This window comes from Ixodes scapularis, unplaced genomic scaffold, assembly GCF_016920785.2.
Source record: "Ixodes scapularis isolate PalLabHiFi unplaced genomic scaffold, ASM1692078v2 PGA_scaffold5__190_contigs__length_132052651, whole genome shotgun sequence".
Lineage (NCBI taxonomy): Eukaryota > Metazoa > Arthropoda > Arachnida > Ixodida > Ixodidae > Ixodes > Ixodes scapularis.
This window is the reverse complement of record NW_024609880.1, coordinates 28,985,950-29,011,780: the sequence shown is the minus strand read 5'-3', so window position 1 is coordinate 29,011,780 and position 25,831 is coordinate 28,985,950. Positions and strand designations below refer to the sequence as shown.

The 25,831-nt window shown below is 45.6% G+C and overlaps 1 protein-coding gene across 1 annotated transcript in view; it reads right to left on the bottom strand.

Annotated features, from left to right (window-relative positions):
* The window catches only part of LOC120843257, a 91,061-nt gene that overhangs the window by 2,647 nt on the left and 62,583 nt on the right, over window positions 1-25,831 (bottom strand). Inside the window, exons 6-10 of the mRNA XM_040214553.1 lie at window positions 25,526-25,612; window positions 20,927-20,980; window positions 20,615-20,760; window positions 777-862; window positions 632-706 (exon numbers count right to left, since the gene is read on the bottom strand). Of these exons, the coding sequence (XP_040070487.1) occupies window positions 632-706; window positions 777-862; window positions 20,615-20,760; window positions 20,927-20,980; window positions 25,526-25,612 (448 nt within the window). The remainder of the gene's footprint in view (window positions 1-631; window positions 707-776; window positions 863-20,614; window positions 20,761-20,926; window positions 20,981-25,525; window positions 25,613-25,831) is intronic.

Here is a 25,831-nt window from a genome sequence, read left to right as displayed (position 1 = left end):
TAGGGTTTAGGCTTGAGGCCTCTCTAATCGTGGAACGAACAGAAATTGTCTGAAAACCCGCTTTCGGCAGTTGCGATGTTATAGTGTTTAAACGTTTGGAATTACACACTTGTTACTATACGCCTAACACATCAATGTCTTTGATATGATTATTGATTAAACTGTCCTTATAATATTATAATAAAGAATAAAATATACAGCTATAACCCATAAACCTAACATCTGCATTTGATCTTTTTTAGCATATTTAGATGCTTAAAACTCAAAACTAGTGCATATACCTCCAACGGAATGTATGCTGGCTAAAAAAAGGATAAAAAAAAAAACGCGACGCGAGAAAATTTAAAATATTAAAATCTATGTCAAAACAATGTCGAGGTTATTTTTCATAGAAAGTGGTCTATTTTAAATGCACTATGATGATTGCCATGAGTACATGAGGAATTAATGAAAACAGTAAGAACATAGATAGCTTCACCGAAAAAATATTATTTGTCAAAAATTGTAGTGTTATATTGCTGGTGTTGGTAAGGATTGACTCCACAGACGATGTAACGTTTTCTTGAAATTTAGTGTTCGTTCGAGAGATCATATATATGAACCTGCAAGTATATTTAGGACAAATACTTACGGTTGTGATATCCCGGAGTTCGGAGTAGAGTGCACCGCTTTCTGTCTGTGTAGATCACCCACGTGTCGTGAAACGCTATAAAAAAAGTTATAAATGCATATAAATATGCGCTATGCGCATTAATTTTGCAATTACTTTTACATACTCCCATTCCGATAAATCCGAGCTTGTGCCTTGTACGCAATTTTGTGGCCATCGGCGGTTTTAGGATGGAACGCCTGAACAATGAAGCTGAAAATAAAAGTATGTTTATTAAAACTGCTAGTTGGGCTAGTTGGCACTTATATTGCATGGTGGAAAATACGCCTTAAAAACACGGACAAAGAAAGAAGCACACAGGACTCGAGGCGTAACTTGCAACTAAACTTTACTGAAGAAAACACAGAAAAGAACACATAAAAGAAGAACAAAACCGCACATACGCAAATACGGGCTTTCATTAACCCCCTGGAAAGCCTGCCGCCACTGCTGAGTGACCGATAAAAGCCTGCTCCTCATCGGATAAGGCAAAAGAAGGGACACAATACACACATTCGTGCCATGGGCCCTTATCATGAATGCCTCGTGTAGTGCGCGTTCCAATTTCGTTTTGAATTTTCCCATAATCTTGGTATTATTAAACTCGGCCTGACACTCACACCTATCACAATGTACAGCCAAGTGTTTATTACTTTGCAACATCCCAGGCAAGCACTTGTTGGACAAAAACAATGTGCTCAAGTGTAAGGCCAGGGTTCTAAATTAGTCTCGAATGTTGTGACTGTATAAAAACGCGGCATGCGAAGCCTCTTTATTCTTACGGAATCGTGGTACTACTAAGACGAAAGGCTCCATTGTATTCCTTCCAATACACTATTGATCATCTAAAAAGAATGTATAACAAGAAGCGCCGGATTGCTGAATGTCAAAGTTCCGGACTCATGGTATCAATTAAACATAAAGACAAGTAATCGCTACTGACGTCTTAATGTGGGTGCCATCAAAAGAGTAAATATGGAGTAGACTATTTGAGTGCTGCTTTTGTGTGCTTGGGTGATCGCCAAAATTAAACCAAATGTAGTTCTTTAAGTATGATTGACTTCATTTCTTAATCGAGAGTGAGCATGTGTTTTTATTTTAAGAACGCCGCGAAACCTTTTAATATTTATTATGTTGCAGAGTTACCGTAAAATCTCACTAAGAGTGGTGCAACATGTTTTATAAATTCAGTGAATACATTTGAGAACTGATCTTTGAGCATTTTGTTCTTAGCCCAAGACTGAGGCAGGAAAAAAGGAAAGTTTCAAAGTAAAAAATTAACAGTCGAGGACAGGTCTCTATTGTATTAGAGACGTGTACTCGACTGTTCATTTTTCTTCTACTCTGAAACTTTCCTGTTTTCCTGTCTCAGTCTCGGGCTAAGAACAAAATGGTTAACATCCACCAGCTCGCCTGCGCACTCACTACATTACCATTGATCTTTGAGGTTTGTAGTCTATCAAACACTTGCCAGCTTTTACTCTAAGCAAAACCTCTCGTCGAAAAGGTGTAAGGAGAACGAGCAACCAACACAAACGGCCACATGCCAATAATACGCCGCAAATATTCACCATAGCCATGCGCTGCGATTAGCAAAGCATAGAGCATGTGTTGAACTTCAGATTAGCACTTGCGCAGATTAGCACTGGCGGTAGAACCGCATTCCTAAAGCGATTGCGAATGCGGTTGCTTACAGATCCTATGCAATTGCACCCGCGTTTAATGATAAAAAATGAGCGGATCCGGTTCGCGCTTGCTATTCGGACTCCACTGTGAACATACCCTTAGATTTCAGTGTATAGATTATCTCAAAAACGGACTCCTGGTTGGGGTCATTTTTCAGAGCTCGTGCGTGTAACGCGTGTTTCGCTCGCTTTCCGAAGCGACGATCATGCACGTGCTGGAATCTGATGTTCCCACGCTGGGCTGTGATTTCGTAAACATTGAAACGTTGTACACGTGGCTTGCGCGTGACGTCATATTGCCATGTTGGTGGTCAGCATACTTGGTCGTGCCAAGAAAAAAAAACCTCTTTCAGGTGTGAAATGTATATGCCACAAAAGGTGCACGCTCATCAGCGAGTCTACCAAAATGGCAGCTGATGGGGTGTTAGTGCAAACTATGTTTGTTTCCGTCACTGTAGCAAATTTAGGCAATCTACGCCGCCGTAGATCTCCCGAAACAGGTTCTTTCCTATCATTTAAACTAGTTATAACGATTCGTAAACGCGTCAAGATTAAAACTGGTGCTTCTATTCTATCCACCTCTTCATCCTCCTCTTATTGATATATCTTGGCCTATCGTCGGTCTTCCTTCTTGTCTACCTCTTGGAACACTACACACGCTGTGGCTTTTGTCTTCCTGGGGTGATATGGAACTATATTCTTAATAGATGCCATTTCGGTGGTGTTGTTGGGTCCCATGTAGTACAGCGTCTTGAGGATGCCTTGTTGACTGCACGTCTTGGTAACCATGTAAGGACCGGAAAAGGCAGCCTTGGAGCCTTGGAGGCCTTTTCGTACCAGATCATGCCGCCGGGTTGAATCTCTGGGACTTAGGTGCCATGTGTCGTAATTTCTTTTGATTGACGATTGATATTTTTTTTGCTGCTGTGGGGGGCGTTTCTGTTCTTGTAGCGTGATTTTGTCGGTTAGGCCCAGGAGATGATCGGCAGGTAGCCATGGGCTCTCTCTGCGTGCTGCGAAATGTAAACTACATCCCAATCCAGCGGTGTGGGAACAATTGTGGTGGGCAATGGCTGCCGCAAGTGCTCATTTCCATCCACCTGTGAGCTCGGGGCACATTTTTATGAATTGTTCGATGCCGCGTATCGCCCGTTCAGCTAACGCGTTGTCTTCCGGGTGATAAGGGGCTGGAAATCGAAGTGTGATTCCTTTTTTCTGTGCCCATCTTTGGAACTTCTTGCTGCGGAAGGCCGGTCCATTGTCTGAAATAATGACTTTCGTGTTCTCGAAGACCTCTCGTTCCATCACTCTTAAAAAAAGGGTGTCATGGGGTACATTCATAGGGGGTGTAAGTGCTTGTCACATATACTACACCCTTTGGGGGAATACATGTGCACCCCAAATATGGGAGTACGCATACACCCGTTGGTGTGGTGCGCATGTACACCTTTTTCTACAAAAATCTGACTTGAAGGGAACACAGGTGCACCCCATTCAATGGTGTACGGCTACACCTCTTTCTGCACCCTATGAAATGAAAGGGAACACACATGCACCCCATTCGATGGTGTACCATTGCACCGCTTCATACACCCGCCTCACTCAAAGGGAACACAGATGCACCCCGCTCAATAGTGTACCATTACTCCCCTTTCTACACCTACTGCTCTCAAATGGAACACAGGAGCACCCCGTTCAATAGTGTACTGTTACACCTCTTTCTACACTCATTGAATTCGGAGAGAACACAGATGCACCCGATTCAAAGGTGCATGGTCACACCACTTTATGCACCCGTTTCATAACTTGATACACCTAATTGAGACATCAAGGAAAACAGTAAAAAATGTATGCGCCCCGGTGATTGCAAAAAGGGAGTAAACGAACACACGGTATTGTTTTCAAATCTCATAGAAGTTTAATAAACCAGCCTATTCCGTATACAAGTACAAACTTGCAAGCAGTGTTGGAGGTAACGCGTTAATAGTAGCGACGTTACTGGTAACGCGTTACATTTTTCGCTAACGCAGTAACGTACTCGATAGTATTTTGAATGACTGAGTAAAGTATTTCCGTTACTTTTTTACGGTATCGGCTGTCAAATTGCGTTACTCGTTACTCGTTACTTTGACCAAAACTGGTGAAATCCTGCACGAGCTTATCGCCGCACGGAACCAGCATCCGTCACAGTAAAGTTAAAAAAAAAAAAAAAAAAACTCACTTTTCGAAGGCGAAAAAAACCTTCGGCTACCAGCTAATTCCGTTCATCCTCCTTTTTTTTTTCCATAGTGTCACATTTGGTGTCACCACCCACAAGGCTTGAACGAACGACTGCGTAACAGCCCCCTCCTCTTCCCCCCCCCCCCCCCCCCCTGCTTTGTGCAGCAGAGGTGGACAGCGGTGGGAGGGGGGGGGGGGGCGTGGAGAGACATCCGTTTACAACAGTGGACAACTATAGTCGGTTACAGGTTAAGAAGGTAGCGGCAAATGCCTCTCAAAGGGAATCCTATATCCCTCCGCCACCCCCGTATCCAATACCGTCCCATCGCTTCCGTGACGTCGCGGCCAACACACGAGGAGGGTATTGCCTTTCTGTACATGTTTGCTTTAGCTTTCGACTTTTACTTAGCATTGTGGATGCCTCGAGAGGGAGATTAGAGTTTTCCCCCTCCGATGGAAAGAAATACGACTTTCGGGGGTTAGCTTCCCCCTCAGATGAATACAAAGGCTGCTTTCAGGGGCTCGGTTCCCCCTCCAATGAATACAAAGGTCGCTTTCTTAAAAAGTAGGATCGGAGACAAGTGGGAATCCATTGAAGCGGAACAAGGAGCGTTTCCAGTGAACTCTTCTTTCGACTGCGGAGAGATTTGAAGCGGGCGCATCACGCTTGTGGGAGGAGCTTCTTCTACCTTCTTGACTTGTAACCGACTAGAGTGGCGAAGCCGATTTGCTCATTTCTCTAGATTCAAAAAAAAGAAACACCCTTTCTGGAATTTTTTTACCCTCGCTCTCCTTCTCGCTGCCTGAAAGTTCCTGACCCACTTTTGTAGACAGAATGTTTCGCTTGATTAGTCCTTAATTTCCTAAAATTATGATAAAAAAAAAGTTTTAAACCTGGAAAGAAAACTCACAAACACGAAACCTTTTTCTTTTTTTTTTTACAGAAAAACTAAGAGCTACTGCTGGTCAGAGGCAGCAAGTGATTATAGCCTGTGTGCTGGTAACCGGTGTCCTGTTCCAGATAGTGAAGTAAATCAGTCTCTGGTATGAACCGGACTGTTACGAAAACCGGCGTACATATAAGGGGTTAACCATTTTGTTCTTAGCCCGAGACTGAGGCAGGAAAAGAGGAAAGTTTCGAAGTAGAAGAAAAATGAACAGTCGAGGACACGTCTCTAACACAGCTAAAGACAAGTTTATTTGGTCACCTTCTTATATACACTCCACAAACTTCACCACAGCACCTTCCCGATCTCGAAAGCCAAAAGATAACAAAGGTCTCACATCTTTCCACCACAATTGTCAAACGACCTTGACGTTTTCCACAAAGCAATGAACAATAGCTCCCCTCATCCGGAAGACACTTGTGAATCCTTCGCGTACACAGTACACTCTCTCCCTCTACTCTCCGACCCATAATCACAAAGCATCCCGGTAACAGAAGATATCAATCCACGTGATACAAAGGAAGAAACCACTTACACCTTGAGGTGTAAGTGGTTTCTTCCTTTGTATCACGTGGATTGATATCTTCTGTTTATGGGTCGGAGAGTAGAGGGAGAGAGTGTACTGTGTACGCGAAGGATTCACAAGTGTCTTCCGGATGAGGGGAGCTATTGTTCATTGCTTTGTGGAAAACGTCAAGGTCGTTTGACAATTGCGGTGGAAAGATGTGAGACCTTTGTTATCTTTTGGCTTTCGAGATCGGGAAGGTGCTGTGGTGAAGTTTGTGGAGGTGTAAGTGGTTTCTTCCTTTGTATCACGTGGATTGATATCTTCTGTTACCGGGATGCTTTGTGATTATGGGTCGGAGAGTAGAGGGAGAGAGTGTACTGTGTACGCGAAGGATTCACAAGTGTCTTCCGGATGAGGGGAGCTATTGTTCATTGCTTTGTGGAAAACGTCAAGGTCGTTTGACAATTGTGGTGGAAAGATGTGAGACCTTTGTTATCTTTTGGCTTTCGAGATCGGGAAGGTGCTGTGGTGAAGTTTGTGGAGTGTATATAAGAAGGTGACCAAATAAACTTGTCTTTAGCTGTGTTAGAGACGTGTCCTCGACTGTTCATTTTTCTTCTACTTCGAAACTTTCCTCTTTTCCTGCCTCAGTCTCGGGCTAAGAACAAAATGGTTAACATCCACCAGCTCGCCTGCGCAATCACTACATTATCATATAAGGGGTGTTGGTTGGCTGGTTGTGTTCCAGCAGTCCCCGTTCGCATGCTGTAGTTTATAAAAGCCGATGGACAACATTCTCCGACTTATTGTGCGCGTGAGATGGACATGAATAACGAAACTCCGTCGCCATGGCCAGCAGGTCTGAATGAAATGTATCAACTAAAGGAGACAGAATCAGGTAGAGTTTCAATGCCTAATTTGTATGCCGAAAATTAAGCTGCTTCGCGCGTCAAAGCACTATGAAACCACTCTGTAAATTTCTAGCTTTATCCAAGCTTGTTAAGGAGGCTTATCATACATCCTCTGCCAGACATATGTACTCAAACACAAAAGTAACGTAAAAGTAACGTTCGTTATTTTTGAAAAGTAACGGTAACGGTATATCGTTACGTTTGTAAAAGAGTAACGTAGTTCGATAAAGCGTTACTTTTTACCAAACTAACGAGTAACGCTATTTCGTTACTTTGTTTCGTTAACAGGCACAACACTGCAAGTTGCAAGCAATTCGTGATATCTGAAGACGTACAAAGAAGCTGTTACACAACTGAGAAGATCACTAAGCAAACAAGAACCGGAGGTGAGTCTTAGGTAGTGTTCATTCTGCCAGCAGCTGGTAGGATTATTTCCACAAAATTCCACCGGCAGTCGCCATTAATTCATCGAACGACGTTTTATCGACAGCTGAGATTAGCTTTTCTATTTTAGTTTCTCTTCTTTTTTTTCTTGTAATGAGCCGCCCCAGAATGTATCCGCGAAGTGACGTGTATGGGTGGGACAGGTGGGTTAACATTTTTGTAATGAGCCGCCGCAGACTGTCGCGACGAAGTGGCGCGAACGGGTGGGCTGGGTCGGTGAGCACGCGCCTCAAAGATACACGCGCGACAAAATGTCCCTACAGCGTGCATTTTGCGTAACGAGTGACGATAAAACGTTAGTGCGGATTAAACGTGTCTACAAAACGTGTATCGACAAAAACGTGTTTTCACAAAACGCCAGGAGAATAAGAAAGTCAGTATTCCACCTGCAGTTGTCACATGGTTGTAGACAGCTAATGGCAGGCGATTGCCGATAGAATTTCGGGGAAATTATTCTCCCGGCTGCTAGAAAATAGACACCGCCTAGTTCTAGAGGTAATCCGGAACGGAACGGTCAATTGTTGCAAAGGAGCAGGTTGCAGTGCACTTACGATGAAAATACCGGACTTGAATTATGTAATCCGATATATATGTCGACACGGACACCGCAGAACCACACAAACACAAAAACGAAAAGAAAGGGGTCCTTGAAGATTCAACACGATGTGGCAGAAGCAGTAATTTGCCGAACCGAACACTAAACACATCACATGAATTCCTTGGGCTTTTTTGAAGAAATCCCCTGTTGCCGATATACGCGTAGGACTTTTCAAACACTGGGAATCTTGGTACACTCGAATACGTTGTCGCGGGCGAAATCTACGGCAGCGCCGCTGGTCGCAGCACAGCACACAAGCTACTAGGCCGGGAAGCAGACATTCGGAGGTCGAAAAAAGCTACTACATCATCTGTGAAACCTTTGCCACATGATCACGCTCCTGCCGTTATCCGCGCTCAGACAGAGGAGTCGAGGGATAAAAAAAGCCTTCGGTTTATTGGTCCGGCAACTGCGCCCCTTCTTCCATGCTTTCAGCTTAGGGAGAGAAAGAAAAAGAAATGAGTATGAAAATTGCAGCTCCTTCAAGGCCAAAAGGGGGCGCCCTTGCAAAGGCTTATCTTCAGGGGCAACCCAACAATGAAAGGATTTGTCGCTTATATCCCCTTGAAAGTTCGACCCAAAGTTAATAGTGCAGTGGATGCTATCCGTGGCCTTGGCCTTCAGGCAGGTGCCGTGCTCTGCCTTATCTCTAGCTTGGAGACTGTAGTCACGTGACCCTACCCGGAGACCGGATTGGCCTAAAATAAGCATAGTGTCCACTCTACTGTCAATACCGAGGGAAGAGGATAGCTCCATACTTCCCAAGAAACTGCCCAACCCAAAAAATGACCCCCATGGGGGAATCCAAGCACAAGCTGATCGGGGAGCGTGGCTAGCGTGGTGGTGCATTGGTACACCTAGACGTTTTTAAGGAAGAGGGGGATGCTCATTGTCGGTGTACAAGCACACTGGCTGCGCAACGGAGGGTGCGTCTTTCAGGAAAAGGGTGCATGAGCGCCTGATGCACCCGACTACACCCTTTTTTTTATGGAGTGATCAGTGAAATGGCAGAGTTAGTGTCGTCTTTGCCAGCTCTTGCAACTACGATGCGCGTGCATTCATCGATGGCAATTAGAAAAGCTTGCGTTTTCTTCACTCCTTTTCTTTTCGTTTTGATTTCTGCAAAATCGAGATGAATAGTCTCGAAGGGAACATCAGAGTATTGAGGGGTCACCATTTCGTCTCCCCGAGGTCGGCATTTGGCCTTATGAATTTGGCACACGTGGCACGTACGCACATAGTTGTCGATACTATGTTTCATGTTCTTTCTTGTGAATCTCCTTGTCAGCTTCCAGTAAGTCCTCCAAAATCCGTCATGACCTCCCGATTCAGGACTGTCGTGATAGAGTTGTAAAACCCTGGGAATCATGGACTCTGGCACATGGAATTTCCCATCTTGTAATTCCAAGTGCTGGGTACCTTCCCCAATTCGGGCATGGTGTATGCTCCCGTTGAGTGTATTGCTTGGAATAAGAAGTCTGGAGAGTGCATCAGCGTCAGGAAGCTTCTCCCCGGGTCGGTGAGCAACTTCAATTGAGACTTGTTGTATTTCAGTCACCCATCTGGCCATTCGCCCCTTCAGTTGGGTTAAGCTTAAGAGGTAAGTAAGAGCTAAGTTGTCTGTGAAAAGCTTAAACTGACGACCTTCGAGGTAACTTTGAAAATACCTCAAAGCCATCACCACAGCTAGGGCTTTTTTTTTTTTTTTTTTGTCGTGGCGCAGTTTTTTTTGCTTTTCGAGAATGTGCACGAGTAGTAGCCAACGACTTTCAACTGCCGGTTAGGAAGCTCTGTTGCGTGTCTCTGATAGAGGACAGCTCCTGTGCCGTAGCCTGAAGCGTCAGTGCAGAGTTCGAATGGGAGTTTGAAGTCAGGCAGTACCAATACCGGGTAAGAAGAGATGACCTTGACAATGTAGTCGTACACACTCTCGCACTCTTCAGTCCAGCCAAACGGAGTGTCTTTCTGAGTCAAAGCGGTCAGGCACTTTGTTTTCGTAGCATAATCTCTTAGGAATGCCCGAAAATGTCCCACCACGCCTAGGAAAACACGTAATGAGTGTAGGTCATAGGGCTTGGTCAGCTTTTATATTCTTTGCACTGATTCTTCTTTCGTGCTTTTCGTTTTCCCTTCAAAAACTCGCCCCAGGAAAAGTACTCTTTAGAAAAATTCGCTTTTCTTGGTGTTGATTCTCAACCTGGCAGTACTCAGTGCTTCGAGCACCTGAAAGAAATGGTCCATGTGTTTTTCTTTTGTTCGAGAATATATGATAATGTCGTCAACATAAGCGTTGCAGAAATTACCCAAAAAGTTCTTGAGTATTTCATTTATCATCTTCTGAAACCCGGCTCCACAGTCCTTCCACCCGAATGGTAGTCGGTTATATTCGTACGCGTCGAATGGTGCTACAAAGGCAGTAAAGCGCTTGGTGTCTTCTTGTAGAGGGACCTGCCAATAGCCTTTGCATAGATCGATCCTGGAGAACTAGGAGCAGCCTCCTGTCTCGCTGATGATGTCATCGACCCGTGGCATAGGGAAAGAGAAAAGATCGGTCTGGGAATTAATATGGCGTTAATCTGTGCAGAGACGAAACGTGCCATCTGCCTTCGGTACTATGGTGATTGTAGATGCGAACGTTGACGTCGAGGGTCTGATGATCCCGGCATCTAGCATTCCCTGCAGCTCCCGCTTAAGCCATAATCTTTTTTCGTGGGACATGCTGTAGGGTCTTTTTCGCACTACAGAAGTGTCGCGTAGCTTGAATGGAACCTCAATAACCGAGGTTTTTGGTGGATATGATTCTACACAATCGACTCTGGGAATGATGTTGGTACGTTCTCAGGCCTCTTCACAGTTCTGAGCATTTGAACTGGAGTAGCAGGTGGGCTATTCGCACCGTGGTCCAGCGTTACATCTTCCTTCCAGGATATGTTCATTTGGAAGCGCTTCATATCGGGTCGTGATAATATGAACACGAACTCGGCGTCTTCTGCGAAGAGTGGCTCGACCGGGATTTTCTTTCCCTTAAACTCGACTTCCAACATCGTCTAGTTTTGCATCAGCTTAACAATGCCATCATAGCTGTGAACTTAGAAGGGTTGCCCACTTCGTATCTTTTCTGGGTCCACGATATTCTTGTTGACAAGACTGATGAATGCTCCAGTGTCAACTAAGTCATCCACGTGTCTCCCACTGATGATAACAGGGGCATCAAGGATGTATTTAACAGAGTAGACAGTCGCTTTTTTCGTCATCGGGAGGGACTGTGCTCCTTCTTTTATTAGTTTTTCGGCTGGTCGTTAGCACCGCTGTTCACGATGCGGTGGCATGTATCGTAGCACGCGCATTGTGGCCCTTCCACGATGTGGTGGCACACGCGTGCATTCGCACGTGTTTCGTGGCTGGCTGAATTGGGTCTTGCGTTCATCCAAGGCTTGTTACTTGCCTGGTTTACAGGAAGCTTTTGGCCGCTGTGGGTGTCGACGATCGCGCTTCTGGGGTTCGTTAGTGTCGTTGTTGTCCGTAGGGAATAGATTGGTCCAGGAACACACCCTTCAGTGAATACAGAAGGTCCTCGATGGTCTTTGGAGAATGTTCTTGCGCTTGTCTTTGTCCATCTCTGCTCATCCCGTGGATGACGAGTGGGACGATCGATGTTTCGGGTAAATTAGAATCGGCGAGCTGTAGAAGTCTCCGCTTCTCATGAAAGTAATCTAGTAGGCTGCCTCCTTTATGTTTGTAAAATATTGCCTCATCCCACCGTTCAACCGCATTTTTGTCAAAAGGTCTCGTGAAGCTCTCTTTGCACATATCCCACGAAGCGTTGGTGTGCTCAGCCACACGAAGTTCGTACCACTTTTTCGCATTCCCTGCGAGAAAGGGCTGTCCCTATTCGCACTCCGAGTGCGGATAGTGGTAGATTGTTATCCGCACTCCGAGTGCGGATAATTTTGGATTCTTATACGCACTCCGAGTGCGGATTGCGTTGGATTCTTATCCGCACTCCGAGTGCGTGGTGCGAAGAACTTGGCGTGTGGCGTGGCGCGACTTGGACGCGGGAAACTTTGAACATAGTGACTTACGATGTTCGTGGTGTGACATTGGCAAGTTGGCAGCACCGATTTCATAGAAATATTAGTGGTTGTGCGGTGTTTGATTGGGAGGATACCTGTGTTTCAGAATGAATTCAATTTCAAACAAATGCATAATCGTAAACATATAACTAAAACAGCGCGAACGAACACAAGGACAAGTAGAAAAAGAGACACAGCCACAGCGCTGACTCACGATTGACTCTCTTTTTTGTCTTCTTAAAGCACATCAACATAAGAAGACGCGAGTCAGCGCTGTGTTTGTGTCCCTTCTTCTACTTGTCCTTGTGTTCGTTTTCGCTGTTTTGATTATATGTTCACTATGCACCACCGACTAGCTCATTTCTAAACATCACTGCAAATGCATAATCGCTTTTTTTTTTTTTTTTCGAAATTGATTAGCGCTAGATGGTGTATTTGGGTAGAGACTGAACTGTACTCGCGCCTCGGGGGCTTGAAAAAAAGCACGAACACAGGACGTAAGCAATCCTATTGTTCCTTCAGTATCCTTTTTTTTTTTTTTTTTTGTTAAACAAATTATCATTATTTGCAAAAAAAAAAAAAAAAAAAAAAAAACGGAAGCTGGTTTAAGATTTGTATTATAACGCGCCTTCGCCACAGTCAGCACATTAACATTGTGTGGTGGATAGGGGCAGTAATGTGGGAACGGTGGGCGGCTAGCAAACAATTTTCAGTACACAATTACCCCCCCCCCCGCCCCAGACCACACACACACACACAGACATGTTCCAAACTTCAGCTGCCGCCACGCCCAAAACCCGCAAGCTCAGTGTTCGGCACCCTCGGCATATATGTTTAACATCTTCGATCACACAACCACACAAAAACATCTTTTAACAGCCATCACATCTATCGTCGTCTACTTGCAAAAGCGCAAATCTTTATATTAAAAAAAATTACAGTAACAAAGGGCCGGGGACTTATCAGGCATTCCCTCATCTAATAGTGTTGAAAGTGTTCAGAAGATTGAGCCGGGGGGGGGGGCTTCATTTTTTAATAATATTGTTTACTGGAAATGACTGATTTTCCTTACCCCCTCCCCCCCCCCCCCCCCCTTTTTTTCCTAAGCCACTGCCCCCATCATCTAAGCACAAGACAATACACGTCACAAATAGCACTGCTGTAGTTTCTTTCTTTCTTCTTTCGTCAATAAAAATATTTAACCGGCCAAAAAAAAAAAATATCGCCAGAACTTTTTTTTTTTTTTTTTTTTTGGGGGGGGGGATTGTAAAGTTGATGTGTTTGGGAACACGCACACACGCACGCACACACACGCGCACGCGCACACACACGCACACGCACACGCACACGCACACGCACTTGATCGCCTCTATCCGATCTTCGAGGCGTGAGTAACGTTTCATCTGAAGCGCACCACCCAATGTTAATTTTTCTTTTTTTTTTTATAAAACAAAAAACATTTCCTTGAAATTATTTTAATTATGAAACCGGAACCGCCAATATTTCCATACGCTCGTCGGGGCTGCCAACACGCCAATGAATCAACACAAAGTTGAGAACTTCTAAACCACTGTGTTCATAGTTTCCCGCGACATAATCGCGCCGCACGCGGAGTGCAGGTAAAGAAAATCCAACGGCTTCGTGCCAACGTTTTCGTACCCCCGCCACCCCCGCCCCGGTGCTGCGGCTGCCCGGTGCCCCCGGTACAGCGTCCGCGCCAGTCCGCGCCTCCGCACGCAATCCGCACTCACGCACTCGGAGGCTCGGAGTGCGGATAAGAAGCCAACATAATCCGCACTCGGAGTGCGGATAAGAATCCACCACTATCCGCACTCGGGGTGCGAATAGGGACAGCCGCGAGAAAGAGCCTTAAATTCTTGATCCGCTCGCTGTTTTCTGTCCAGCGTTTTTTTTTCACAGGCATATTCGTAGAAGTCCAGACACGTAGAAGCAGCTAGAGATTCACCGTCGAACATATCTGGCTTTACGGTCTCTGCACGCCTACGTTGTTGCACTCTCATAGTTTCTAACATGGTGGTCATGAACTGCCTCTGCTGTTCCATTTGAGATACTTGCATCTGTAGCAGTTGAGCAACAACCGATGTCATGTCTCCCCCAGCCTAAATCACTTGACAAGTAGTAGTGGTCGACTTCTGAAACCACTCCTGTAATTTCTGCACTCTGATGTTTAGTTTCACCGTCCGTTTTAGAGGAAGCTCTTTCGGCGACAACTTCGCTTTCCCGGCGGTGAAGGAGATAAGTTCCATGTTGTTAGCTTCCCAGGCCATTGGAACTGTTTCCTCACCGTCCAGCTGCTAGCCCTCCAGTATTAGCTGTCATTCTTCGCCAACCGTCAGAATTAAGTAAGTCCACATCTTTCAAGTAATCCTGTCGACTGCGCCAAGTGTAACGATTCGTAAACGCGTCAAGATTAAAACTGGTGTTTTTATTCTATCCACCTCTTCATCCACCTCTTCTTGATATATCCTGGCCTATCGTCGTCTTCCTTCTTGTCTGCCTCTTGGAACATTATACTAGTGAAGTTCATCATTTGATATTTTAACCCAAAATTTCCACCACTCAACCATATCTGTAGTAACTCGCAGCGAAATACTTTAGAAACCGATTTTGGCAGGCAGTATAATGTCGGTTCGGAGAATTTATGTATAAGCTCTAAAGCTTCGATTAATATTGAGTCATCTATAATTGCTGAGCGTTGTTCTTATATACATTAGTTTTAGTCCTCTCTATATCTGGGGACCGGAACAGGAACGCAATGTAGCAACACAGTACTTACTCTCAATGGAATTTCCGCCAGACGATCACTTCCACTCGTTTTCATGACGTCCTTGACAGAACGGCGTTAGGAATTAACTGTTTTCAATATGGCAGCGCACCCTCTTGGCGATATCGGTGTCGTTGAGGGACGCCGGTGTTCTCAGAGGGATTTTTCTTTTCTTTCTGTACCCGGGTTCACGTTACGAAGTTGTACCGAGACCACTATTTTTTTGTTTTGTTTTTAGCATAATATTTTTGTAGGACGTGGGCATCTAATTGTATTGTATCCATTTATATATTCAGTAAACAACCTGATATAAAGATTAGGCCTAGCGACCGTCGTAACTCCGATCGGCTCGCTCTCTGGGCGCCGATGGCTTTTCTTCGTTCATTTTCTGCTCGCCCATGAGCAGTGACTGAAGTTACATCGCACAACTTTAGAAACTTTAGCCGTAAAAGCGTTTCTTCGTGCTTTTTTTTTTTAGGGTGCCGTAAAACTTTGGCTTGCTATCAACGCACTGTGCGGCGTGAGATGCTTGAGTAACGCTACCACCTTGCTGCCTCACTAAAATCTTACTACACTCTGCTGGCTTTAATTAATGACAGATGCTGACTAAAACGGCGTCTTTAAAGCAGTATTTATATATCTGTAAAAAGTGGCGCGGTCGCCATTCTTGCCGCTGTTTGTTGCTTGGCATGTCAGATAAGCAGCGATATGCTCACCTACCACAGAGACGGATGAAGACGTCGTGGGGCAAAGCAGTGTTGTACCCATTAATGAAAATAAGCACAATTTACACGTTTGTTCTTCAAAAAGTAACGCTCTGCTGAGTTTTGTTACCTCCTATAAATGTATCAAAATGCGTTTATATGTTGCGTTCAAATACTAATGAACGACTATTTTGCGTTATTTTAGATTTCTATATTATTCGGGAACGATAAGCCGTGGATACCAACTTCGAGAAATATGAAACTTTTGTAGCGTGATCTTATAATATTTAATATATTTTTATAAAGATTGTCGTATCGATATTTTTGTTTTAATTTTGATTGGACGAACGTTGTTGCCGCGAAGAAAATATTATTTCCCCTTTTCGGCGCTGTTCCCACAACCACAGGAAATTTGTTTTAAAGCTAAAACAAAACTAAATATTAATTGCAAGTAACGAGTAACGTGTAACGTGATTGGATAGTTGATACAATACTATAGTATTAAAATAACTTTAGTCTTTAGACTATTAGAAGAGTGATGCATAGATTTATGGAGGAAATACAGAGGGCTTAACCTGAACGTAGGTTCTAGTTTGCTGCTCTTTACTAGGAGGGGGAGGGGGGGGGGGAGGGCGACAGAGATGAAAAGGAAGAATGAGGTAAAATTGTCCATGACCGGGGTTCAGTGTTTACTGGTCCACACATATCTCCAGGTATTTACCGAGTGGACGACAAATTCGTGCTAGAAAGGAATGTTGCTAAAGCCTTCGTGGTCCTTATGAACTGGTCCACTGTGTCCCAGGCTCAGAAAACTTTGAACATGCAGAAAAGCCTCGAGTCGATCCTCATTAAACTTCGTCGTAGCACTTGACGTTCCTCGTTGAACTGACGGCCTTCACATAAGATGTGTTCAATAGAACTTTAGACATAACATTTGGTGCAATGTGCGGCGTCTGTCCTTCCAATCCAGCCAAGGAACTGCGGATGAATGTTACGCTCTGGTACAGTCGGTGCTGAACAGTCCCCAATTTTCTAGGAAGTCCAGATGGAACGGGGAATTTAAGTTGAAGGTCCAGAGATTATAGCCTGGGGTGGTGGTAGTTCGCATACGTTCAGTATTCCAGTGATATTGCTTTTGCTAAGCTGTAAACCTGAGCGCTCGTGTCACATCTGGAGTATGGTATACATTTTTTTTGTTGCCTCTGTTAGCTGATTTTGCGGTACTATCTCCTGCCTCTTTTCCGGCGGCAGCACAGTGACCTGGTATCCGCTGAAGATATATTTGATGACCCTTTTGGTGTGCTTCGTGGCAGAAACAACAGATCTGGTAAACCATCAGTTCATACGCGTTGTATTTCATATGTGACTTAATATTTATATGCCGGCCTTGAGTCACTGAATATCGTCCAGCGTCGTGGTGCTTGGGAGATGATGTATCGTATTTCCTCTCGATTGGCTGTCGATTCGGACGCAGTTGATATTGTTTTGTGCCCGACCTTGAGGCTGATGGAATGGCTGTGGGTAGGTACTGCAATTCCAACTTGGCTCATTGCACGGTCCAAAAAAATATCCCGAGACGCGAAAGAAGGTTCAATTGCTGCGCTTCTGTTCCAACCCATGCGTTTGCTTCCCCTCACAAATATTGTAGAATGTCTCGAATGGACGCCAGCTTTTCTATTGTAATATTTGTTTTTCTATTTGTGCTGTTCCCGTGCGTTCGCGATTGTCGCCTTGAATTAATCTCTGTAGAGGGGTGTTCCTTCAGCTGGAAGCGATGCTTCATGGGAAAAATTTCGCTTTTCAACGAACATGAATGCAGACAAAGCCTAGACTTGCTGCAGGGATTATGTGCACGGAGCTACGCCGTGGTGGGCTCGAAAACTACTGCCACTCATCCCAGCGCGCCGCTACAGAGTGCAGTTTCTCCACGAACCGGTAGTTTATTTTAAAAGCAAAATAAATAAATTTTTATCGATTTTACGTACCATCCCCCGCGTTAATGGTAAATTCCAATTTCTTCATATACGTAGTTTCTGTCATATTTCTAGACTGTTCAGTCCTCCCCCAGGGCCGCAATCGCTCTCGCGGAGAGGACAATATGATATCGCAGACGACAGTCACATTTGCCGTACGATATAAGCTACGGTTCAGACCAGCGTTGCAACATGACTATCCGCAGGTCAATCGATTGCATCGTAAAACTCTTTAATGTAAAGCATAATGTCAACCTGCGACACCCCGCCCCATCCGACGACGGCCCAACCTGCGGCATCAACGCCCAATAGTCTACGTGATCGCACCTTGCATGCTGTTAAATCAACGATACGCTAACACATGGTACACGCTCGCATCGGCGACAATTAGACTGCGCTCACAAGTCACGACACTGCCAGCACGATGCTGCTGCTATGTTGCTGACACGCGGAAATGCAAAACCTGGTTGATGGTCGGTTGGCACTCGGCATCAGGAAACAGAGCCGAATGCAGCACGGAAGATGCGCAGGCACCCGGCAGCAAAACCTTCCTGTTTTGAAAGCAGTTTCCGCGTTTTTCATAACGCATAACGCGCATAACGCCGTCAACGTCGCCATGTCGTTCCGGATGGTTCCGCAATCCGGAAATGGCCAGCTCGCTCCAGTTTACGTAGCGCTGCTCACTGCTCCGGAATTTCGCAGTTTAATTCTAACGATTTCGTTTGCTCGCTAGGCAAGATTAGCGTTAAAAACGTCAATGCAACCAAAATGTTCTGCATGTTTCAGCTGGGAAACGGAATGACCGGCGCGCTTTGCTGCCGATGAAGCTCAATTAACTAAGCGAAGTTCATTAAACAACGTGCGCTACGTGCTGGAAAAGCGAAAATGAAAGAAGATGATTCGGGAGTGCGACATCTTTCTCCCGTCTGCGTTGAGAAGGAGAAAACCGTCTCGTTCCTCCCTTCTTGTCCTCTCAGTCTGGGGGCGCGTGTCCGTAGAAGAAACGTAAACGCGCCGTTGCTACCCTTTTCCTTCTCCTCTTCTTAGAGTGCAGGTTCGATTCCAGCGGGCGGCGGGCAATTTTTTTCAAGCACTTAGCAACATCTGCGACGGACGCCCTTCATTACCAATTTCATCTGCAACTACTACCAAAACATGAACAGCGGACGTCATTTCCAGTGCTTGGAAGAGGCCACAACAGCTACCGTTCTAAAATGTGATGAATTTCACCCAGCTGCATTTGCTCTGAGCAAGGCGTCAGAACAGCACTTTTTGCGCCATGCGTAAAGCCAACGAGCATCAGGAGACGAAGTTCCTCGGTTGTTCGTCGCATATTCGCTAAGTGGAGTCCAAACGGAAGCCGAATATTTTAAAAGTTAATAATTAAATTTTAAAATGTCACTTTTTTTTATTCACATATTACAGTTTGTAGTATGAAGTTAGCCGCAGTTGATAAAGTTATTCCTAAAAAATAATGTTCTTACTTCAAGCTTTCTTTTGAACGCGCCGCATTTATTGCACTGGAGCATGCAGTCGTCACTCGTTTGGAGGGCTCCGGTTTGGACGGGGCTGGTTTCGTGGGGTCGTGACGCGGTTCCCACCTTGCTCTTTCATTACGTTAGTTCGCTCGTTACGTCCACATTATCTCTTATGGAAGAGGGAAATAGTCTTTTCCCGCTCTTCGAAGGACGCGCCGTTGTTGACGCGACAACGGACGAAGGATGTGAGAATGGCAAACCGAAGCGCACCGACGACGCGGTCTGCACGAAACCGCTCACAACAAGGAGGAAAGGTTGGCTCTTCGAAGGCAAGAGTATGCGGACCGTAGGCAGCAATCGATGGAAGATGTGATAGCTGCATACGACACCATCAAACTCTGGAAGAACAGATTGGCTATCTGGAGACATGCACGGGCTCGATGACATGATATGTGCTTGCACGATGGAGAAGAGGGGTTGCGACACAACTCGTCAAAAAAAAGCTGAAAAAAAAAGCTTGCGAGGTTGCAATTTTTATTCTTTTCTGAGTGGGAATCCCGGCGCTACATGCTAGTGTATATTTTCGAGAATCAGCGTGACAACTGCAGCAGGTTTGGCATAAATCTTGTTTGAACGTTTTTTTTTTTTTTTTGTGAACTTCAGGATTTTTTTAAACATGGTGTCCTATTTTGCCCTACTGGTTGCCTTGTTTCGGCACGAGGAGCTGGACAGTCTTAAACATCTTTATGACTTTTAGTTATCAGTGAATGTACTGTAGTTCTACTAAATCGAGTACAGCCATTTTTATTGTGCTCAATGCCATGACGCAAAAACAATTTGTCTACGACTTTTTTCACTTAGCTATAAAGAAACAACCTCGCTCGGTTAGCAAGTTGTTTGTCTATTGTGCGTGTTTCAGAATTAATTTTATCACGCTCTGCAGTGAGGCTTTCGCACTTACTCAAATCCAGCCTTCCCTGACTTAGTTCTCACATGAATGAACTCATAAAAAATGAATGCAACAGAAAATGGTTTTCTTCAAAGCCTGGCGGTTGTTTCTCACGTCTGCAAAAAGCTAGGCTTTCACGATAGGACGAATTCTATTTTTAATAACTATAGTACGCGCAGTCTGCATACTGCCTCTTCTTCGCTTAATAGCTCAGCTAATGCGCTTAAAAAAAACAGATGTGACCGTTATGATTACGTCGTACACACGACCTACTTAAACGGCAGTCCAATCTTGAAAATTGAATGTTCACTTACTTTCCACTTCACCGTTTTTAAGCCGGGGTTGCACTGCTTATACACCGTACAAAAGACAGTCTGCATACAAATTCGAACAGAAGTAACCGCGAGATCTGTGCTTCGTGTATCGTATGACAACGAGTTCAAGAAGAAAACTCGGCACGCAGCATTCGAACAACGAATATTGCGGTGACTCATGTCAGCAGACTGTCTTTTGTATGATGCATGATCAGCGTGACCCCGGCCTTAAGCTAAGATAACAAACTGAAGCAAAACTGCGGTTCGGAACAACATAGCTCTTAAATTGGCTTTTAATTGCTAACTTATTCTTATATGGTTTCTCCAGTTAAACGGCCGAGATAATAAAAGAATGGTAATAATAGAATGAACTTGCTCTTTCTGATCGTTGTACGTTGTAAGCATATGCAGCTTCCCGTGCTCGGGTGGGTTTTCATTCGGCCGGTACGTGAACATGCAAATTCGGGACGGGTCTTCTTCCAATGAGGAGTACACCAATTGAAGTGTACTGTACGAGAGTCCCTGAAAATATAAAACATATTCATTACTTCACGAATCAAAATCTATAAGAGAACACTCGGGATAAGCTCTAATAATGCTAGGAACTCATTTGCCAACATATTTCGAGCATGTGAAACGCATATACGAATTGTTTTATAGACGGCTCTCATCCAGAGGTCTAATTTACCCTCGGGAAATCTTGGTATCTTTGAAGCAGATGATGTCTTTCATCAAGTGGCGTCTGAAACACAGTAAAAGGTGCGAACGTAAAATTAATAAGTATTCTCATAGATGCTGGCAAAACGTTGCACGAAGCCGGTATGGGCCTCTGCTGTTCCTCTGCAGCACTATGCAGCTCTTAAAAAGCATTGCAAATGGACGAAGACAACCAAATGCTGCTCCGAAGGGTTCGCCTCTCAGTATCGAACACAAGCGTTTAGTGACGACATTGGTCTAGGCGTCGTATAATGACGATATATAGTTCTAATGGCGACGTGCGCGACCGAAAGCGTCGCTGTGGTCGGCCTTTCAAGATTGGCCGAACGCTGACTATGACGTCAGAAAAGGATTTATCATCGACGGAAATAAGAGGAATGAAAGAACTTTAATTTGACGGTGTTGGCAGCGTTCTTTCGAGAGCGCTATGATTTCAAGCTTCCATCATGCTGTTTACAAACACCATCGAACTTGTTGTTTGCAAGGTAATGACGTCACAAGGGGGGACCATAGGAGGGCGCCACCAATACGTCTCGCTTCTAATAGGTAGTATTGGCTGAATAGGTGCACGTTACCCCTTAATATTCTTGTTAGCACGTGTTTCTTTGTTTGAAGCACCCGTAAGTCGGTGAGGCGGTCACATCTTCATAACTCGATGTTAATTTTAACAATATGGAGGATTTAAAATTGGCGTGTGTATGTTTATACTACAGCGTTCTGTTTATACAGGAAATTAGTCCGTTTTGCCTTTGTGGGCGACTCGTCTCTCAGCTGTAGATGAGCAATGGACCTTTTGTAGAAACATTGGTTTGAGAGTAAATGGTTCTAGTACCCCCTCTCTTCCTTCTGGCCGAGCAGAGAGGGAAGATGGTTTCTTTGTGTCAAGTTCGGGGCAAAAGACAACCCACCATGAGGACAAAGGCGAGCTTCCTTGAATATACCAGCTGAATGTTGAGGAAAAGCGAAGGAGAGGAGAAAACAGACTCACACTGCTGGACTATTGCCGCGCGCGCAGCTGGCCAAGTAGGCAGCGCGTCCGTGGCCTAGCGGTTATCGCGCTTGCCTTCCCCGCAGAAGGCCAGGGTTCAATTCCCGGCCGCGGCTACACATTTTTGTTGACAGTGTAATTTGATGTTCCGGTGAATTCGAGAACCGTCTTGCTGATTCGAGGTCAGAATGTTCTACGAGCCGAACCTTCTACGCCGAACGATCCAGAAACCTACGAGGGTACATAAGGGATTCCGCAAGGCGAGCGGAGTCAGTTTCGCCCCAGCGTTCGACTGTGCTGCTACGCCGACTTCGACGGCTGCGACGCCCTGTTATTATCTTTGTACCCTGTTATTTTTGGCACAAGTTCGCCACATTAAACGTTTATTTCTTCCTCTTTATTTCCTGTTTTTTTGGTCACCACCCGTGACACTATACAACAGAAGAAGTTACCTTTACGGATAGTGTCCAGGAAAAGGAAGTTTTTTCATTAAAAGCTTGTTGATAGTCCAGCAGTGTGAGTGTTTTCTCCTCTCCTTCGCTTTTCCTCTATGTTCAGCTGGTATTCAAGGAAGCATGTCAAACCAACCAGCTCAGCGCCAGGCTGTAACAACAAAGGCGACTTTGGGCGAGACGTATCTAGGTCACGGCGGCTCAATGGGCGAACAGGATGTGGCTGACATTTTGGGTGTCGAATGGGTAGGAGAGGCCTTGTGCGCACATTGTTTTCTAGCTACTTTGTCTCAAACCCAGTGGCGTGTCCTAGGTGGCGGCGCATATCCGCCAAAAGGTCCATTCAGCCAGTGCAGTACAATCGCTAGCCTCGGGGTCTTTAACGTGCACCACGCAGTAGTGATACACGACCTCACGCAGGTACGATGCTCATCCAGATCGAAATGGGCTGAGGTGGGGATTGAACCCAGGGTAGTGGCGTAGCCTCCTCTATAGACGCTTTGCAGCAGCTGTGCATGGGCGCCGCCATAAGCGACCTTCAGGTATTGTTTCCTCTTATTCCGTTCGCTTCACGTCATCATTACCACAGCAGAACAGGATATTGCGACTTTAGGTGCTACTGCGTCCTTTTCCTCATCATAGACCTCTTTGGAGGCTCATAAACGCCCGCTTCGGTGGCTCGGCATCTCGTTAAAACAGGAGAAGGTCAGCTATGGCGGCTCAATCTGGCGCGTGTGCAAAGCGTCTATAGACAATTGCAAGCATGGCGCCACAAGTGGTGCCCCATGCGTGCAAGCCCGTGCAACGCGCGGGTGAACGTACCTTTGGCAAGCTCGTAATCGCACGGGCGTGCCTGCTCGAGCAGAGACATGGCGGCGGCCAGTCGCCCAGCTTGCAATCGTCTATACTCACTAAGCCTAGAAGTTCGATGGCGGAGCCATAGAGTGCCCAGTCGCAGATTCGGAGCGTGAGGATCTGGTAGCACAGAGCATTTCTGGAGGGTCTGTTATTGAGCGCACAGCTTTTGCAGCGGCGAGGACCCGAAACATGATTTTCAAACCCGCCGAGAAAAGGAGCGGTGCCCGAAGAACGCGAGAAGCACGAGCGGACATTCCATCGCTCGGGACCAGTGTGCTTCGGCGTCTCGCCGCAGCGGGGCGCCCGTTACATGCCTTTTGTAGGGTGCCTACATGTCTGTCTGTCTCAGGGTGAAGACATCCAATGTTGCCCTGAATGTGCCAGCGCGTGACGCTCTGGCGCACTCGGTGCGTGACTTCGGCGGTAAAATGGCGTCTATGCATTAGACAAAGCTACGTGCTCGAGCTGAGTGACACCAGATTACGCGCGCTTCAAGATGCATAAAAAAAAGATTGGGCGGAAAAAGGGTTGAGATGCCACCACTCAAAATTGGGTTGTGCGTATGTTTATACAGCCTAGAACTTGGTCTGCCTCACAGGGGCGACGAGTCTCCCAGCTGTAGATGAAAAACTTAGCCAGTGCGGTACAACCGCTAGCCTGGGGTCTTTAACGTGCATCACGCAGTAGTGATACACGACCGCACGCCGGTACGATGCTCATCCAGATCGAAACGGGCAGGGGTGGGGCTCAAACCCAGGATCCCTGGGTTCATGTCACCACTCAAGCAAAAGTGCGCGTGTGTATGAAGGCACTCTAGCCTTTTGTCTGCCGCTCTACTTTTTTACTTTCCACGGCCGCGTCTCGTGGCGATCTGCCAGGCTTTGTCAATATAGAGGATACTAGAGCCACTAAATGAGCTGCGCTTAGAGTATCGGCAATCCGCTCCCCGACATTGTTGTGGGCGCCGCCATTTTGGCTCGTATGCAGAGCAGACATAACTGCCGATCGTTCTGATTCATAAGGGAGACTTCCTCAGCATTAGAGTTGGTGTTAGGAAGGTCATCTAATATTGCTTTGCTCTGTTGCGAACTGTTTAAACATTTGTAAAGGGCGGAGATGCGTTTCCTGTGATTTCAGATAAAGCTTCAGATAAATGGCAACCATGATTTTAAGACACAATATGGCGAAGTGTCGTTACCCTGAAGCGTAGATTATTTAGTGGCACTAGAGGATACCATGGGCCTGGGTTCTGCAGCGCGAGGTTTCGCTCCACGTGCTCTGAGATGGGGTGCGCTAGCCCGGTAGACCAACGATCCCCCTAATAGAGGCCTATTGCTGTATTACCCGAGCATTAAGGAGGATGCAGGGACCGGTGTTCCACGCGCCGCACGTGCTGGCCTCAGCAGTAGTAACATTTCGAAAGCAAATACCTGAAACAAAGGGGATCTTGCACGCGCGTTCGTCAACGCTTTACTTTGGTTATTTGCTTCGAATCTTTTATACGGGGAAGGCGTGCCCGTATGGCGTGTGGAACACCAATCCCTGCATGCTCCTTGATGCTTGGGTAATATTGCAACAGGTCTATTAGGAATATCGCACATGTTGCTGTACGCTCTTTGTCGTTGACGTTCTCTATTTGTTCAGACCAAGGACGTAATCGACAACAAAAATGTCCTCAAAATTATAAACTGGCTTCCCCCAATTATGTTCAAAATACGTACTATTTCTTGTTTGCTTTATTTTAATATGTTTCTAGAGCCCCACTCACTAGTTAAAGTGAACGCAATGCAAATTAAAAAATGGCTAGAAATGCTATCCTTTAAACAAAAAAATTAAAAGTGCGGCCGACACCCACGTTATTAGAGTTTTAGTACTGCATATAGGACCAACCGCAAGGACGGTGCGTTTGGGTTTGTGTTGCGTGCGCCACGCTGCGACTGCGCGTCGTCACCAAGTGCCAATTTACGATGCAGTTGGTGCCCCCGCGCACGCGCAGTCTGGAACACGCAACGCCAACGCAAACACCCATGGCTTGCGTTTACTCGTATAAACAATTCTAAAACTTCCTATTTACAACTCTTTATTGCGGGATAAAATATTGGTGGTTTTATTTATCCGGAACCCTTAAAACCGTGTCTTCAACATACAAAACCCAAATTACAAGCTGAAATCAAATCTGGAATGTTCGTTACTATGACGCTGGTTATTCACCCAATGTAATTTTCATAGCGATCGTCTAGCAAAATATCAATAGTTAAAGAGAGCCACTTACGTCATCAGAGGAGCTTTGTGCGGTGGCTTCATCGACTACCTTTGGAGCACTGTTGGGAGGCTCAGGAGCCTCAGGAGCCGTATAAACCTAAAATTATAAAAAATGGAGGAGTATATTTAGGACTGCTCATGTGTAGGCATGTCAAAACACTCCCACATGCAGCGAATTGCTACAAGCTACAAGCTACAAGGGGCTGCAGAGCGCGCGCCAACCTGTCTTTAGTTGTCCGTTTTTCGCGCTCATAAACAACGCCGGCTGCGCTCCATGGGCGTCGCATCAGTGGCTCGTTTTTCGTTTTCGCCGTCT